Source organism: Stomoxys calcitrans, chromosome 4 (genome assembly GCF_963082655.1).
Source record: "Stomoxys calcitrans chromosome 4, idStoCalc2.1, whole genome shotgun sequence".
Classification (NCBI taxonomy): domain Eukaryota; kingdom Metazoa; phylum Arthropoda; class Insecta; order Diptera; family Muscidae; genus Stomoxys; species Stomoxys calcitrans.
The window spans coordinates 140,787,199-140,800,443 of record NC_081555.1 but is presented as its reverse complement, the minus strand read 5'-3'; the positions used below and the strand labels follow the sequence as shown (position 1 = coordinate 140,800,443).

The 13,245-nt window shown below is 38.4% G+C and overlaps 1 protein-coding gene across 1 annotated transcript; it reads left to right on the top strand.

Annotated features, from left to right (window-relative positions):
• The first annotated feature begins 390 nt into the window (after window positions 1-390).
• LOC106088516 (uncharacterized) lies at window positions 391-10,754 on the top strand. The gene is made up of 3 exons (XM_013254077.2): window positions 391-724; window positions 887-1,144; window positions 9,504-10,754. Exons 1-3 carry the CDS (start codon window positions 655-657, stop codon window positions 10,628-10,630), a joined length of 1,455 nt encoding a protein of 484 aa, XP_013109531.1. The 5' UTR covers window positions 391-654; the 3' UTR covers window positions 10,631-10,754.
• The last annotated feature ends 2,491 nt before the right edge of the window (window positions 10,755-13,245 follow it).

Below are 13,245 nucleotides of genomic sequence, written 5' to 3'. Positions count from 1 at the left end.
ATTTGAATAGACACGAAGCTGTCCATTATCGTTCTACTATATAATACCATGATTTTGCCTTGCTTAGGTGGCGCTAAAGGCTCTCTTCACCTTTTAGTATACCCTCTACTTCAGAATACTAGACTTTTAAAATATCATTCAATCAACTCAAGTCAAGACATTTTTACATTCTACTAGCAGGGCTAGCGGAGGCAGCTATTACGGGGCTACTATTACAGTGAAAAAGGCAATAAATATTTTATCTTATCAGTTAATGGAACAAAACGAAGAGATACGATACTTTATCTGAACAAAAAACAAAATGCTATAGCCCCATATACAAACGACCAAAAACAACCACAAGACCCAGCAAGCAGACGGATGGACGGACGGGGCTAAAGTGTCAACAAAACGCCTGAAACTCAAAAGTACTAGACGGACGATATTCTGCTTTAACGAAGTTCCATAATCGAGTAGCAATTGTTTAAACAAATAACCTCAGTTGAATGAGAATCGGTGAAGTGATTAAATCGAAATAGCGGTGAAGCGGAAATATCGGAGCAAAACAAAAATAATACCAATTAAGATAAATAAAATAAAAATAATTACATTTTTGATCTTACATATAATGTTTTAGACGAAAAGCGAAGAAAATCGAAAATATAAATTGCAAAAATGGTCAACATAACTAGTCTTTGGGAAAAATTTGTGTACAAATTCTTTCAGTTTGCCCCCAGCACTGTAGGTGGGTTATTCACTTTCTATGCAAAATAAAACAAAAACGAAAAATGTTTATCTATTACTTATGACTATTTATCTTTAATGAGACACGTGTTTATTTTCTTTATTCCTTGAGTAATCTGAAAAATATGTTACTTTTAATTTTTCTTGCAAAAAAATAAAAAAGTGTGCTTTAGTTTTTTGCCATGTGGTCTGGTTTTTGGATATACCATTTCTTCGTTTGTGGCTGAGCGAAATGTTGAGGTTGGCGTCATCGTCTATGGTCCCTTAATCTTGGGAGCCTGTTGGGGTTTTGTAGCCGCTTTAATAATGTTCCTAATGAAGCTCTTCCGTTCCCGCATTATCTTTTGGCACATGTACATTTTACTGACAGCGGGTGTACTCCATGTCATAGCGAGCTGTTTTTATTTTGCCAATGATATGGGTAAGTAGAACGCAAAATTGGTATACATAAATGAGTTTTTTTAAAAGCAAACATTTACTTCGACACACAAACAAACATTTTCATCAGAAAATTTAATTTTTTTTTTAATTCGATAATGAAATTCAAATTTCAAAAACAATATGTCGAAAAAAGTTATATTTCGACAAAAATGTTGTATTATTTATCATTATTTATTTCTCTTTCGAGAAGAGCTTAAAGATAGAAGAATTTTTATGCAACCTAAAAATGTACGACCCACCCTTAAAGCTTCCAAACCTAAAGGAAACTGATGAAAGACCTCCTTAACCAAGAGATCGAAACGAAACGTCATACCATGGTTGGTGTTGTGATGTCTTCTGGCTTTACTTTTCTCTTGCAAAAAAATCTTCGATTATTATTTTCTTCGAAAATTATAAAATAAAACAATCGTCGCCTTAATTGGAAAAAAATAACTTGGACAATCACATTTCAACAAAATTTAGAGGATTATTTACATATAAAATTTTAAAGAAATTTTTCTAAATTTTTTAGAAAAAAAAAAATTTCTAAATTTTTTAGAAAAATTTCGTGAAATATTGGATGTTTAACGAAAATCACTCTTAAGAAGAAATTTCAAGATATTTCAATGAAAGGAAAGAGAAATTTTTTTGTGAATTGAAGGAAATTAATTTCCAGCTATCAGACGATCGGGCATTATTATAAAACATTGTCAGACGCGTTTCTCCCAATGCAGCCGGTTGTACGTACCGGATTAACTCGATGGAGTTCTTCATCGGCAAGGGCTGCCGCCTCAGTGTATAACACACCGCTGCAACAACAACAACGAGTTTCTAGGCTTGTAAGACTCCCATCAGTGCCTAGTGCATCATATCCGTCCGTCTGACCGGCCTACATGGTATACTAATTGTCCTATTTAAACCTAAGGTAAAAAATGATTTATCCAAATGACCGGCCAAACAAATAAACGAAGATGATGGACATCCAGAGCACGGGGTAGTACTTAAAAAATAAAAACAGCTTTCAGTGATTCTTGATTCTAAATATAGAAACGAGAAGATCGTTTGAAAAACAGTAACGTCTCCACAATTTTTGGTGGTTAGACTTTTGTTGTCCGTGGATGACGACGTTGGAATGTTAATGGGAAAAATTTACATTTGCAATAGCCTGCATAAGGTTAGTGTTAAGATGGGAATTGGAATTGAGAAGCTGTTGCTCAGAAAATTGACTCACATGTGATTGATGGTTAACTTTTTCGCGTGCGAAGTTTTCATATAAGCATTAAAGCCAAAAATCTATAGCAAAAGCAAGTTCATACAAAAAACCCCTCATGACCTAGTCGGCCACTTAGAAGACACTTTCACTGCCTGGTAATAAAACTTTCGTTCCACAAGGGAAAGGGTAATAAAACTGTCCTTCCGCAAGGAAAAGGGTACTAAAACTCCCTTCCACAAGGCCAAGGGTAATAAAATTACCCTTCGACGAGAAAAATGGTAACAAAACCACAGTTCCACAAAGAAAAGGGTAATAAATCTTCCCTTCTCCAAGGAAAAGGGTAATAAAACTATAATTTTACAGGAATAAGGGTACTGAAACTTTCTTCCCAAAACTTCGCGTCCACAAGAAAAAGGGTATTGAAACTACCCTTCTACAAGGAAAATGGTAATAAAACTACCCTTCCATAAGGAAAAGGGTAATAAAACTACCCGTCCACAAGGAAAATGGTATTAAACCTACCCTGCTACAAGGAAAAGGGTAATAAAACTTCCCTTCCCCAAGGAAAAGGGTAATAAAACTATAATTTTACAAGAATAAAGGTACTAAAACTTCCTTCCCACAACGGTAAGGGTAATAAAACTTCCCGTCCACAAGAAAAAGGGTATTAAGACTACCCTTCTACAAGGAAAAGGGTAATAAAACTACCCCTCCACAAGTAAAAGGGTAATAAAAATACCCGTCCACAAGGAAAAGGGAAAAGGGAAACCTACCTTGCTACAAGGAAATGGGTAATAAAACTACCCTTCCACAAGGAAAGGGTAATAAAACTACCCTTTCACAAGGAAAACATGTAAAAACTAACCTTCCACAAGGAAAACATATTTAAACTAACCTTCCATAAGGAAAAGAATATTAAACCCAACTTTCCGCAAAGAAAAATCTAAATTACCCTTCCACAAGGAAAATAGTATTAAAACCACCCTTCTACAAGGTAAAGAATATTAAAACTACCCTTCCACAAGGAAAATGGTAATAGAACTACCTTTACACAAGGAAACGGTAATAGAACTACTCTTCCACAAGGAAAATGGTAATAAACCTACCCTTCCACCAGAAAAAGTGTAAAAAAACATCGCTTAAACACGGAAAAGGGTAATAAAACTACCCTAAAGAAGAAAAAAGGGTAACAAAACTATCCTTAAAGTAGGAAAAGGGTAATAAAACTACCCTTTCGCATGAAGAGGAGTAAAAAACTACACTTTTTCAAGAAAAAGGCAATAAAACTATCCTTCCACAAGGAAAGGGGTAATAAAACAACCCTTCTACTTGGGAAAAGGGTAACAATGCTCCCGATACGGGATAGCTGTGAGCTCCACACAGGTTGGGACTTTGAGGTCCAATCTGTGTGGTGCTCATAGCTGTCATGAGAATCTTAGCTGCGAGCTACCCGGCGGAGTAGCTGCAACGGCAGTCACGGACAAGCATCGATATCGAGCGTAGAGTCTCAGTGAGAGACCGGACGGCACCGCCTCTTGCGTAAATACTGAGTGCCTATTGTTGTTGGCGCCATTAAATATCCAAAGGCCACCATGTTAATGTGGCAATCGGTCCTTTGGACCGGAACGAGCTTGCTCATCTATAGGAGGTTGGCGAGGATAGCCACCTCCACATGCAAATTTGGCTGCAACAACAACAACACAAAGCTACCCTTCCACAGTGAATGGGGTAATAAAGCTAGCCTTCCACCGTGACTGGGTGGAAGGCTATATGGTCTCCTACTGCTCCAAAAAAACATCGTTTTTCACGACGCACAGTGGCGCGGTTTGAGTTTTTTCGTTGCAAAAATCATATCTTTTTAACCGAATAAGATAATTGAATAATTAAAACGGCACATAATAGATAAGTGTTTAGCCTAAAAAAATTATGTTTGAAAAGGGGGCTTCCCCCTTAAGGTGCTTATTTATGGCTTATCAAATTCCAAATTTGTGGAAAACGGTAACTAAGTGCAGTAATTTTTGTTTAATTTTATATTATTTATTTTTTTATTTTTTTTGACTTTAAAATTTTTCAAGTCTTTAATATTTTAAAAGGACAATATTTATCATTTTTTTTTTATTTTTCTGAAAATTTTGTAACGTTCCGTTCAGATTTGTAATTCAGATTCGTAATTGGTAAAGAAATAGTGCCACAAAATTTCGCCAATGCCTTGACTGAAAAATTAAAAAAAAAAATTGTAACCCCAATATCTCATAAACCATTATATATATTCCAGACATCTGGGCAAGCATTTTTTACAAGTTCCGTCTTTTGCAAAAAGAATAATGGCGATCGGACAATAAATGCATATTTGGCAGGACGTCAAAATTTTAAATGCTAGAAGTAATCTACATTCAATCCCCATGTCAGCCTATGGACTAGGGTCTCCAAATTTTCCATAGTTATTGGAAATCTTCATTAACATCAAGTTTCGTGTAGATACCCTTATCCGTTCAAATTTTATAGAATAATTACAAGGATTTTTCGACTGTGCAATTCATAAACCATGTATTTTTTACATTGTTTGGCCTCGTAACGAAAATGAGGCACGTACGGGCAGCTTAACTCTTTTCAATTATGTTAATTGGCAATCAAAGAAGGTATTTTGAAAATATGACAAGGGTATAGTTTTTCATTTTCCATCAAAGTTGAAAAATAGTGGAAAATGGGTTAATTTTAAATAGTATTTTAGAAGAAGCTCAAAGAAATCATTATTTTTTTTGGAAAATAATTGTAACCATCAATAGAAAAAACAGCAATTCCTTATCTAGTTTTCGAGACTTTACTCTTGAAATCGGAGCAAATTACCTAAAATTTGTGTTTTTTTGAAAATCGAAAATTGGTCAACTTTGAACGGTCATATCTCCTAAACTAAAAAATCTTATTTTGGTCTCAGAAATCCTATTTCGACAAAATTTGCTATAAAAAGCAAAATAATCAGGAATTTTTCAAAAAAAATAAATCCAATGAATTTTTCTATAAAAATTTAAATTCGATATTTATCGATATTTCTTATATTTTCATTCTTCTTACCATAGTTTAATCCAAAGTCATCGAAATTTACTCAACAATTTATCCTAAGAATTTTAATTGCTCTTAGGCCCTTATCGTATTACCTTAGCAACGGCGGGGAAATCCTAATTTTTGTTCTTATCATTTGTTATAAAAAATCACACATAAATAGTTCCAATTTAAATATTTTAAACTGAGTCACCAAAAGCACAATCAAATCCAGAAATATTATTTAAGTTCTTATCACCTCTAGATTTGCCTGTTAGGCAACCTAGAAATGATTACAAACTCATTATTGAAAAATTGTTTGATGATTAAAAAGCACTTTTAAAAACTCTCTAACCATTACTCATTCCCGTTCAGCCAAAAAGTCAGAGTAGACATGCAGAGGATCAATGAACGTCTATGGTTTGCAAAATACGATTAAGTCCATAGATGACACTTTTTTATTTATTTATCATATCGTTTCGGTTTTCGCGATTTCACAACGACATTAAATTACTTGAAGTGCCTATCACATTGAAGTCGTTTAAGTCCATAACATACATCCTTGCGAGTTTAGTATACTTTCTACAACCTACCTTGCTGACGTCTATCTGTTGTCTTGGTTTTGGCGATAACGGCTAAAAAAGAGCAACCGTATATGGTCATATAACCCTTACTGGTATACGTAACAAAATCGTTGTTGATTCACCGCCATACTAACTTAAAATGTAGTCGCGACGGTTGTGATAGATAACAAAAGTGTACAGCTAATGCTTTTGGTCATATTGAAAAACGAAGAAACTTGGTGGGTTCTCTATAAATAAAAAGCCTCCAAACAGCTAGAAACATCAATGAATGATGGATAGGGAAAAGTGGGTACTTACTGATTGTTTCTGTATTTGCAAAATTTTCCCACGAACAATTCATTAAGGAACAGGGGGCAAACTTTTCAAAAATCAATGACTGCTGTCCGATTCAAGTTTTAAAGCTGACTGATAAGGGGCCTTTTTTATAGCCAACTCCGAACGACGTGCCGCAGTCGACACAACTTTGGGGAGAAGGTAGACATTCAATCTATCGCAAATGTTATCTATGTATCCGTGTAATCGTCGGCCATGATCTGTGTTATCCATATCCATGCCGACCGGATAAAAGGTAGCATAGGATAAGGTAGAAGTTCAACAGTGCTGGTGATATTGCCCCACCTAGGAAACTCCCAGTTTTAAGGGTAGCATCAAAAGCCCTCAAAAGCCAAAACGACCTTTCTGTGGCCCATGTTTTGAGAAGGAGAGGGTGAATATCGGTAACTACTACTAAATGTCCCATGAATATTCCACTAAGGAACAGGGGTTACTTCTCTCATATCAATGAGTGCAGTCCGATTAAAGTTAAAGCTCCGCTAAGATACAGGGGATACTTCTCTCATATCAATGAGTGCCGTTCGATTAAAGTTTAAGCTCAATGATAAGGGGCCTACTTTTTATGCCGAGTACGAACGGCGTACCGCATAGCGGCACCGCTAAGTAGAGAAGTTTTAATATGACAGGATAACTCACAAATGTAACCAGCATTAGTTTGGGGATTAGCACCGCTAAAATTTTTTCTGTTGTTTACGACGGGATTTGAACCTAGGCGTTCGGTGTCACAGGCGGACATGCTAACCTCTGCGCCACAGTGGCCTCCATGGTGCTTGCGGATCTCGACGTTAATAAATCTCCGGCCCCGGACGGTATATTAATACTGCGTAGTGGACGAGCAACCTTGCTTACCGTGCGGGAGTTTTCCCGGCACATTGGTAGGTTGCGAACGTTCAGCCCATCCCCAAAAAAGGTGGGCCGAACAACCCTGCGAATTACAGGCCAATTGCGATATGGTCCGCGCTCTCCAAGGTTAGGACTCTAAGTATCTTGTCAGTCCAATGGTCTTCATAGCGACAGACAGTATGGGTTCCGCTGAAATCGCTCTACGGGAGACCTAATGGCATCTTTGTCGGAACGATGGAGTCGCTCTATCTACCAGTTTGGTAAGAGTAAGGTCGTGGCTCTGGATATCTCCAAGGCATTTGGTAGGGTCTGGAACGGTGCACTTTTATCAAAGCTTGTCGCTTTTGGAATCGGTTATAACTTCGTTCGATGTATATCGAGCTTTTTCAGAGATCGCACTATACGAGTTGTTGTAGATGAGTTCTCATAAGATGAGTATACATTGACCGCAGGTGTGCCACAAGGCTCTGTCCTTTCCCCTTCCCCTTTTCTTATTTTCATTGACGATCTATTCGGTCAGACTTCGAATCCAGTCTACTCATTTGCCGATGACAGTAGTCTGTGTCATTCATATTCATTCGACCATTAGGCCCAGTCTGGATGAGACGGTCTCCCAGGATTTGTTGGCCATTTCCGAATGGGGTAGAATGATGAGAGTAGACTTTAACGCACAGAAGATGCAATGCTGTTTCTTGTCTCACAAGCGATTCACTGAACCACTACAATCGTTAATGTTCTGGGCATGAGCATACAATGTGATGTCCTTTGGTCAAAACACGTATACGAAGTGACGAAAGAAGCATTCAAGTGTTTGGGCCTTCTTAAGCGGTGCAAGAAATATTTCACCTCTTCTGATCTTCTCAATATCTATACTGCATCAGGTCTAGGATGGAATATAACTTTCATATATGGGCAGGAGCTCCAAAATCATCCTTGGAGCTACTTGACCGGGTTCAACGGAGAGCGATGGTGTTGATTGGGGACAGTAGGGTATCCAACTGTATTGCTTCTCTTGAACATTATCGGAATGATGGTAGCGTTGTACTGCTCGATCGTTATTTTCATGGCGTGTGTTTCAGGGATATTCTTCTTTTTATCCCTGACGTTAGGATTTACACCAGGAATACAAGACTAGTCAGGAACTCACACCCGATTGTAATTGATTGGCCATTCGGCCGAACCATGCATTATGGAGAAAATAAATTTTTCGCCCGAACCATTCGTATGTGGAATCGACTTCCGGCTAATATCTTTCCCACTGACATTGACGTTCAGAAAGACGAATATCAATAAACACTTCTCCCTCTTTCCCCCTCCAACCATCAACTTTCCTAATTGCCAACGCAATGCACTGCATATATAAAAAACACCTCTTTTAGGGAGCGTGGAGTATGCTCTCGAGATGGGTGAAGCACAATGGGCATGGCATAAACCCTAGAAAGACATAGCTGTAACTTTTAACCAGGAAGTCCAAAGATGGGCGTTTTCAGGCGACCTTCCCTGGATGGCATAGTGTGCTACCGCTCTTTCCCTAGATCATGAACTTAGGTATGATTTTTGACAAGAAACAAAGCTGGAGAAGAGGTAAGAGACTAATGCGCTCTACTCCTATCGCAACTCGGTAGGAAGGATTTAAAAATTTAAGCAGGCGACGAAATACTGGACGTTTACGGTGGTGCTTCCACCCATATTCAGCCGTGTCAGTTGTGACATCGAACTCTATGTATTACCCGATTTTGCTGAAAATTAGAACAGTGCGTTGCTTTAAGTCCCCCGGTATCCGAAGAGATTATGGTTCATAATCGCACTATATCTGGATAAATTTGAATTTTAGAACAGTGAGTTGCTTTAGGATCCTCGATGTCCAAACCGAGTATGGACCAAGTCCAATCTATATTTAGACATAGCTGTCTTATAGACCGATCTACCGATTTAGGGTTTTGAGCCCATAGAAGTTGCATGTATACCCGATTTCGTTGAAATTGTGTTGTAATTAATCTTCGACACCCATATAAGTATGGTCGAGATCGGATCATATTTGGATATAAACGCCATATAGGCCTATTTTCCTATTTGAGGAAAAGGGCTCATAAAAGCCTCTTTATATTCCCGAAATCGAAAAATTTTAAAATAGTGAGTAAATTTGGTCCCCTTGATAGACTTTCTCGATTTAGACCGATACCCAGGAAAAAAACTTCTTGGGTTCACAAAAGATAGCGAAATTTTGATAAAATGTAAGCCATTCTGGCGTCTTGCTTTTCTGGAATTTTTTATTATATGCTCTTTTGAAAATTTTAATATTTCATTGCCTAATCAAATATACCTTCGCCTTCTCTTCTCCATTTCAGATAACATCGGAGCATTCATTTCCTATCTGGCTCACAGTTTAACCTACTTGGCTGGCCTAAGTTTTCTACACACCATACTGGCCAAAGGTGCGCGTGCCATATTCCTGGCCATATCCTTTAGTTTTTACATTTTGGGAATTGCCTCCGCCGTCAGTTTGATTGGATCTTCGTACTTCAAGAATATGCAGGATAATAGCAATGCTACCGCTCAAGAATTAACCCATGGTATTTATGTGGATTTTGCCGGTGTTTATCTATCAATGGCCGCCGTTGTCTTGGCTTTGCTAATTGGCATTGTGGTGTTGAACTATTTTGGCACTACCGATTGTGAGAATAGCATGGATAATGATTTGCGTATAGCCAATTCGAATGGTTCGATTTTCGATAAACGTGATGAAATTATCAAAAGGATTGAATTTTTCTATGTTACCAAAAATCAACAATGGAATGTTACCCTGTTGCTGCTCTTCACCGAGGCCATACATTTTTCCCTGTTTATCTATTTCTCATTTTGGTTCTCGCTCAACTCAGCCATACGGGTAACGGATATTGCCAACATTGATGCCATGTTCTGGGTGGTATATGCCGGTAGTGTTATTGTCACAGTGCCCATCGTGTTCTTTTCGGTAAAGGTCACCTATGTGGGTAATCAGCTGTGTATGATTGTAATGACCATCCTCACCATGATCATATGCAGTTCAGTTAAGACTAGTGTGCCTATTTGGATTCTGCTCTTCTTCTTTGGCATGTCTTATTCCAATTTGCAAATACTCCTAGTTGAAGTGGCTCACTTCCGGTATCTGGAATTGGTGATATATGCTTCGTATCTGTTGAAACTACTATCGACTGCAGTTATTTACTATTATTTTGTGGCAAATGCGAAAAATTCCTATTTTTATTCCACCGATACAAGTACTCTCATGTCCGAGGGATTTGTCTACATTATAATCGGTTCGCTATTAGCCTTAGTGGTGGGAATGAAAGTACCTCGAACTTATCGTACTTCTCTTTTCGAAATTCGATATGGCTTGCTGGGCATTATTTTCCAGAAACATCAGATAGAACAATTAAATGTCAGGTGTTTGAACGATGGCACAATACCAACGATAAGTAGACCAGCAATGTAGGAGAATGGTGGTGGAATGAATAAACTGCTGGTGGATTTTGTTGTTATACATTTTTTTTTTATTTAAGTATTTATTTAATATTTCTACTGTATTATGCGAAATAAATTTTTTAAAATGAAGACAAGTACTTTCGGTTTTTCTTTATGTGAGTAGTATCATTTTTCAGTGTTGGGTTATACAACACGGCACATTCAGAGAGTGACAGGCCGAAAAGGAGAGCCATTCGTCGCATAATTGACCCAGAGATCTCGTATACGAGCCTATCTATGCCCGGCACGAGATGACTATGAGCACCACACGGATCGGAGCTCTCAGTTCCGATTTGTGTAGTGTTCATCGTCATCATAAGAAGCTCAGCTGGAAGCAGACATAGCCATATGTATCAACAAGGCTAGAAGCGCCTTTCTTAAACTCAACACAGTTTGCAGTGACATATCACATAATACAAAAGATAGAATCTTCAACAGTAATGTGAAATCTATTTTATTATATGGCTGTACAACTTGGAGCTTGACACAAATAACTTCGCGCAAAATCCAAGTTTTTATAAATCGCTGCCTGCGACAAATACTTCGATTTTCTGACCAAAGCGTATTTCAAATGAGGAATTGCATATAAGAACAAACACTTCCCTTGTCGACGTAGAAATCCGTAAGAGAAACTGGACATGGTTGGGTCATATCCTATGCCAACCGCGCGATTGTATAGCGAGAAAGGTCCTTAAGTGGAACCCACAAAGGCAGCGAAGAAGGGCGCACGAAAAACACATGGATCCGCTGCACGAAAACAGAGATGAAATCAACCCATATATTGTGGAATCAGGCTTAGGCTATGATAGATGGATAGAGCTAGATGGATAGAGCTTGTTGTTGTTGGAGCAGTTTGTTGTACACTGTGGTGCAGCCCTTGATGATGAAAGACTCCATCGGGCCAATCCGGTACGTACAACCGGCTGCCATCTGATTGAGGAGGGAGCTTGTTGATGCTCTATGTTCACCCTGAACACTTTACAATTGGTCATATTTTATGGTGACATATTTAATATATTCCAATTGTAAATGAAGGACATATACAAACAACCAATGGCCATAATGTTACCGCAGACATCGGACCTTTGGACCGGAACGAACTTGCCCACATATGGAGCATGACAAGGATGGCCACCTCCACACACAAATGTGGTTACACAGCACCAACGAGCCTATGTACATGTACCATCACAATTCTGCAGCGCCAAATCGCCGATAGAATCTCTAACCTGATTCTGGAGAATCTGGATATAGCGGGAGTCGTATATCTTACCTAGGTTCTCAACCTGCCTCTGGACACTTTCATAGTTCTCGAAATCTGGAAAATGAGATAAATGATCCCGTTACTGCGAAGGACTCGAACAAAGAAGACTGGAGTTTTATCCTCTTTCTTGTGACTCTTGGTTGTCAATGGCATTATCAGGTCCCTAGAGGAGAAGAAAATGAAAGAAGTGGTCTATGGTGACTATACCATAATGGTTTGAAAGAAGTGGTCTATGGTGACTATACCATAATGGTTTGCGGTCACTTATTCTTCACCACAACGCAGCTCGAGCAGGGTGCGATGAGGAAACTGTCCAAATCGGCGCTTGGCATAAACTACAGAAAGACTAAGTTTGGCTGTTCATTAGTAGAAGGTGGTGTGGCATGTTCAAGGGAATTGTCCTGAATGGAGTGAAGCTGACGTTTTTTCTTGTCGCAAATCTAAAGGAATTGCAGACTTAGACTAGAGTCGGTCGACTAGATTTACACTGCCGTGGTTAGACTGATTCTTACTTATGAATGCCTGGTTTGGCATCTGACCCTGGAGAGGGTGATTCATCGTGGATTGATAGAGAAGGTACAGGTCGGGGATAATAATTTTGATACTTTGGTACTTTTTTCGATACTTTTTAAACATCGAAAATACCGCGAAGGGTACCGTGGTTTGGTACTTATTCAACAATTACCGTATTTCATTATATGTAAACGAAAACTCAAGAAAGGAGTTTGAATGACCTTGGCAATGGCAATGAAAATTACATTAAGGAAAAGCGGGGATACTCCTCTCATATCAATGAGTGCTGTCCAATACAATATTAGGCTCAACGAGGGGATTTCGTTTTTATTTCCAAGTTTGAATGGCTTGCTGCAGAGCGACATCACTTTAATAGATAAGTTTACGCAGCTGATTACCTTTGGTAAATATCTTACAAATGTCGTCAGCACAAGGAGGGTATAACCACCGGTGAAGTTTGTGCCGATGTTCTCGTCTGGATTTGAACCCAGGCGTTCAGCATCAAAGGCGGATATCCTAACATCCCAGATATGGTGTGCCTATCTGCGCTTGTGAAAATCCATATCTCATTCCTTTAGTATTTCCTAAATATCGATGTTACTTGCAGAAAAGGCATTAAACAAACTACTTTCTTTTAAAAAATCCGCAATTACTTTTTGGGCAACCCAATATATGGAGGCTATATCGAAATGTAAAAATATTAAGAACAAGCGTAGGAGGGGCGGATTATACTCACTTTGTGCAGAAATCAGATGAAGAATACGTCCCCAAAAAGTAAAATCTAGAGTTCGGTCTATATGGAGGCTACG

Excerpts from the sequence above, each read along its gene's own strand:
- LOC106088516 (XM_013254077.2), top strand. The coding sequence starts at position 655 with ATGGTCAACATAACTAGTCTTTGGGAAAAATTTGTGTACAAATTCTTT. Across the intron at positions 725-886 it reads GTTTGCCCCCAGCACTGTAG|TGTGCTTTAGTTTTTTGCCA; the intron begins GTGGGTTATTCA and ends AAAATAAAAAAG. Across the intron at positions 1,145-9,503 it reads TTATTTTGCCAATGATATGG|ATAACATCGGAGCATTCATT; the intron begins GTAAGTAGAACG and ends TCTCCATTTCAG.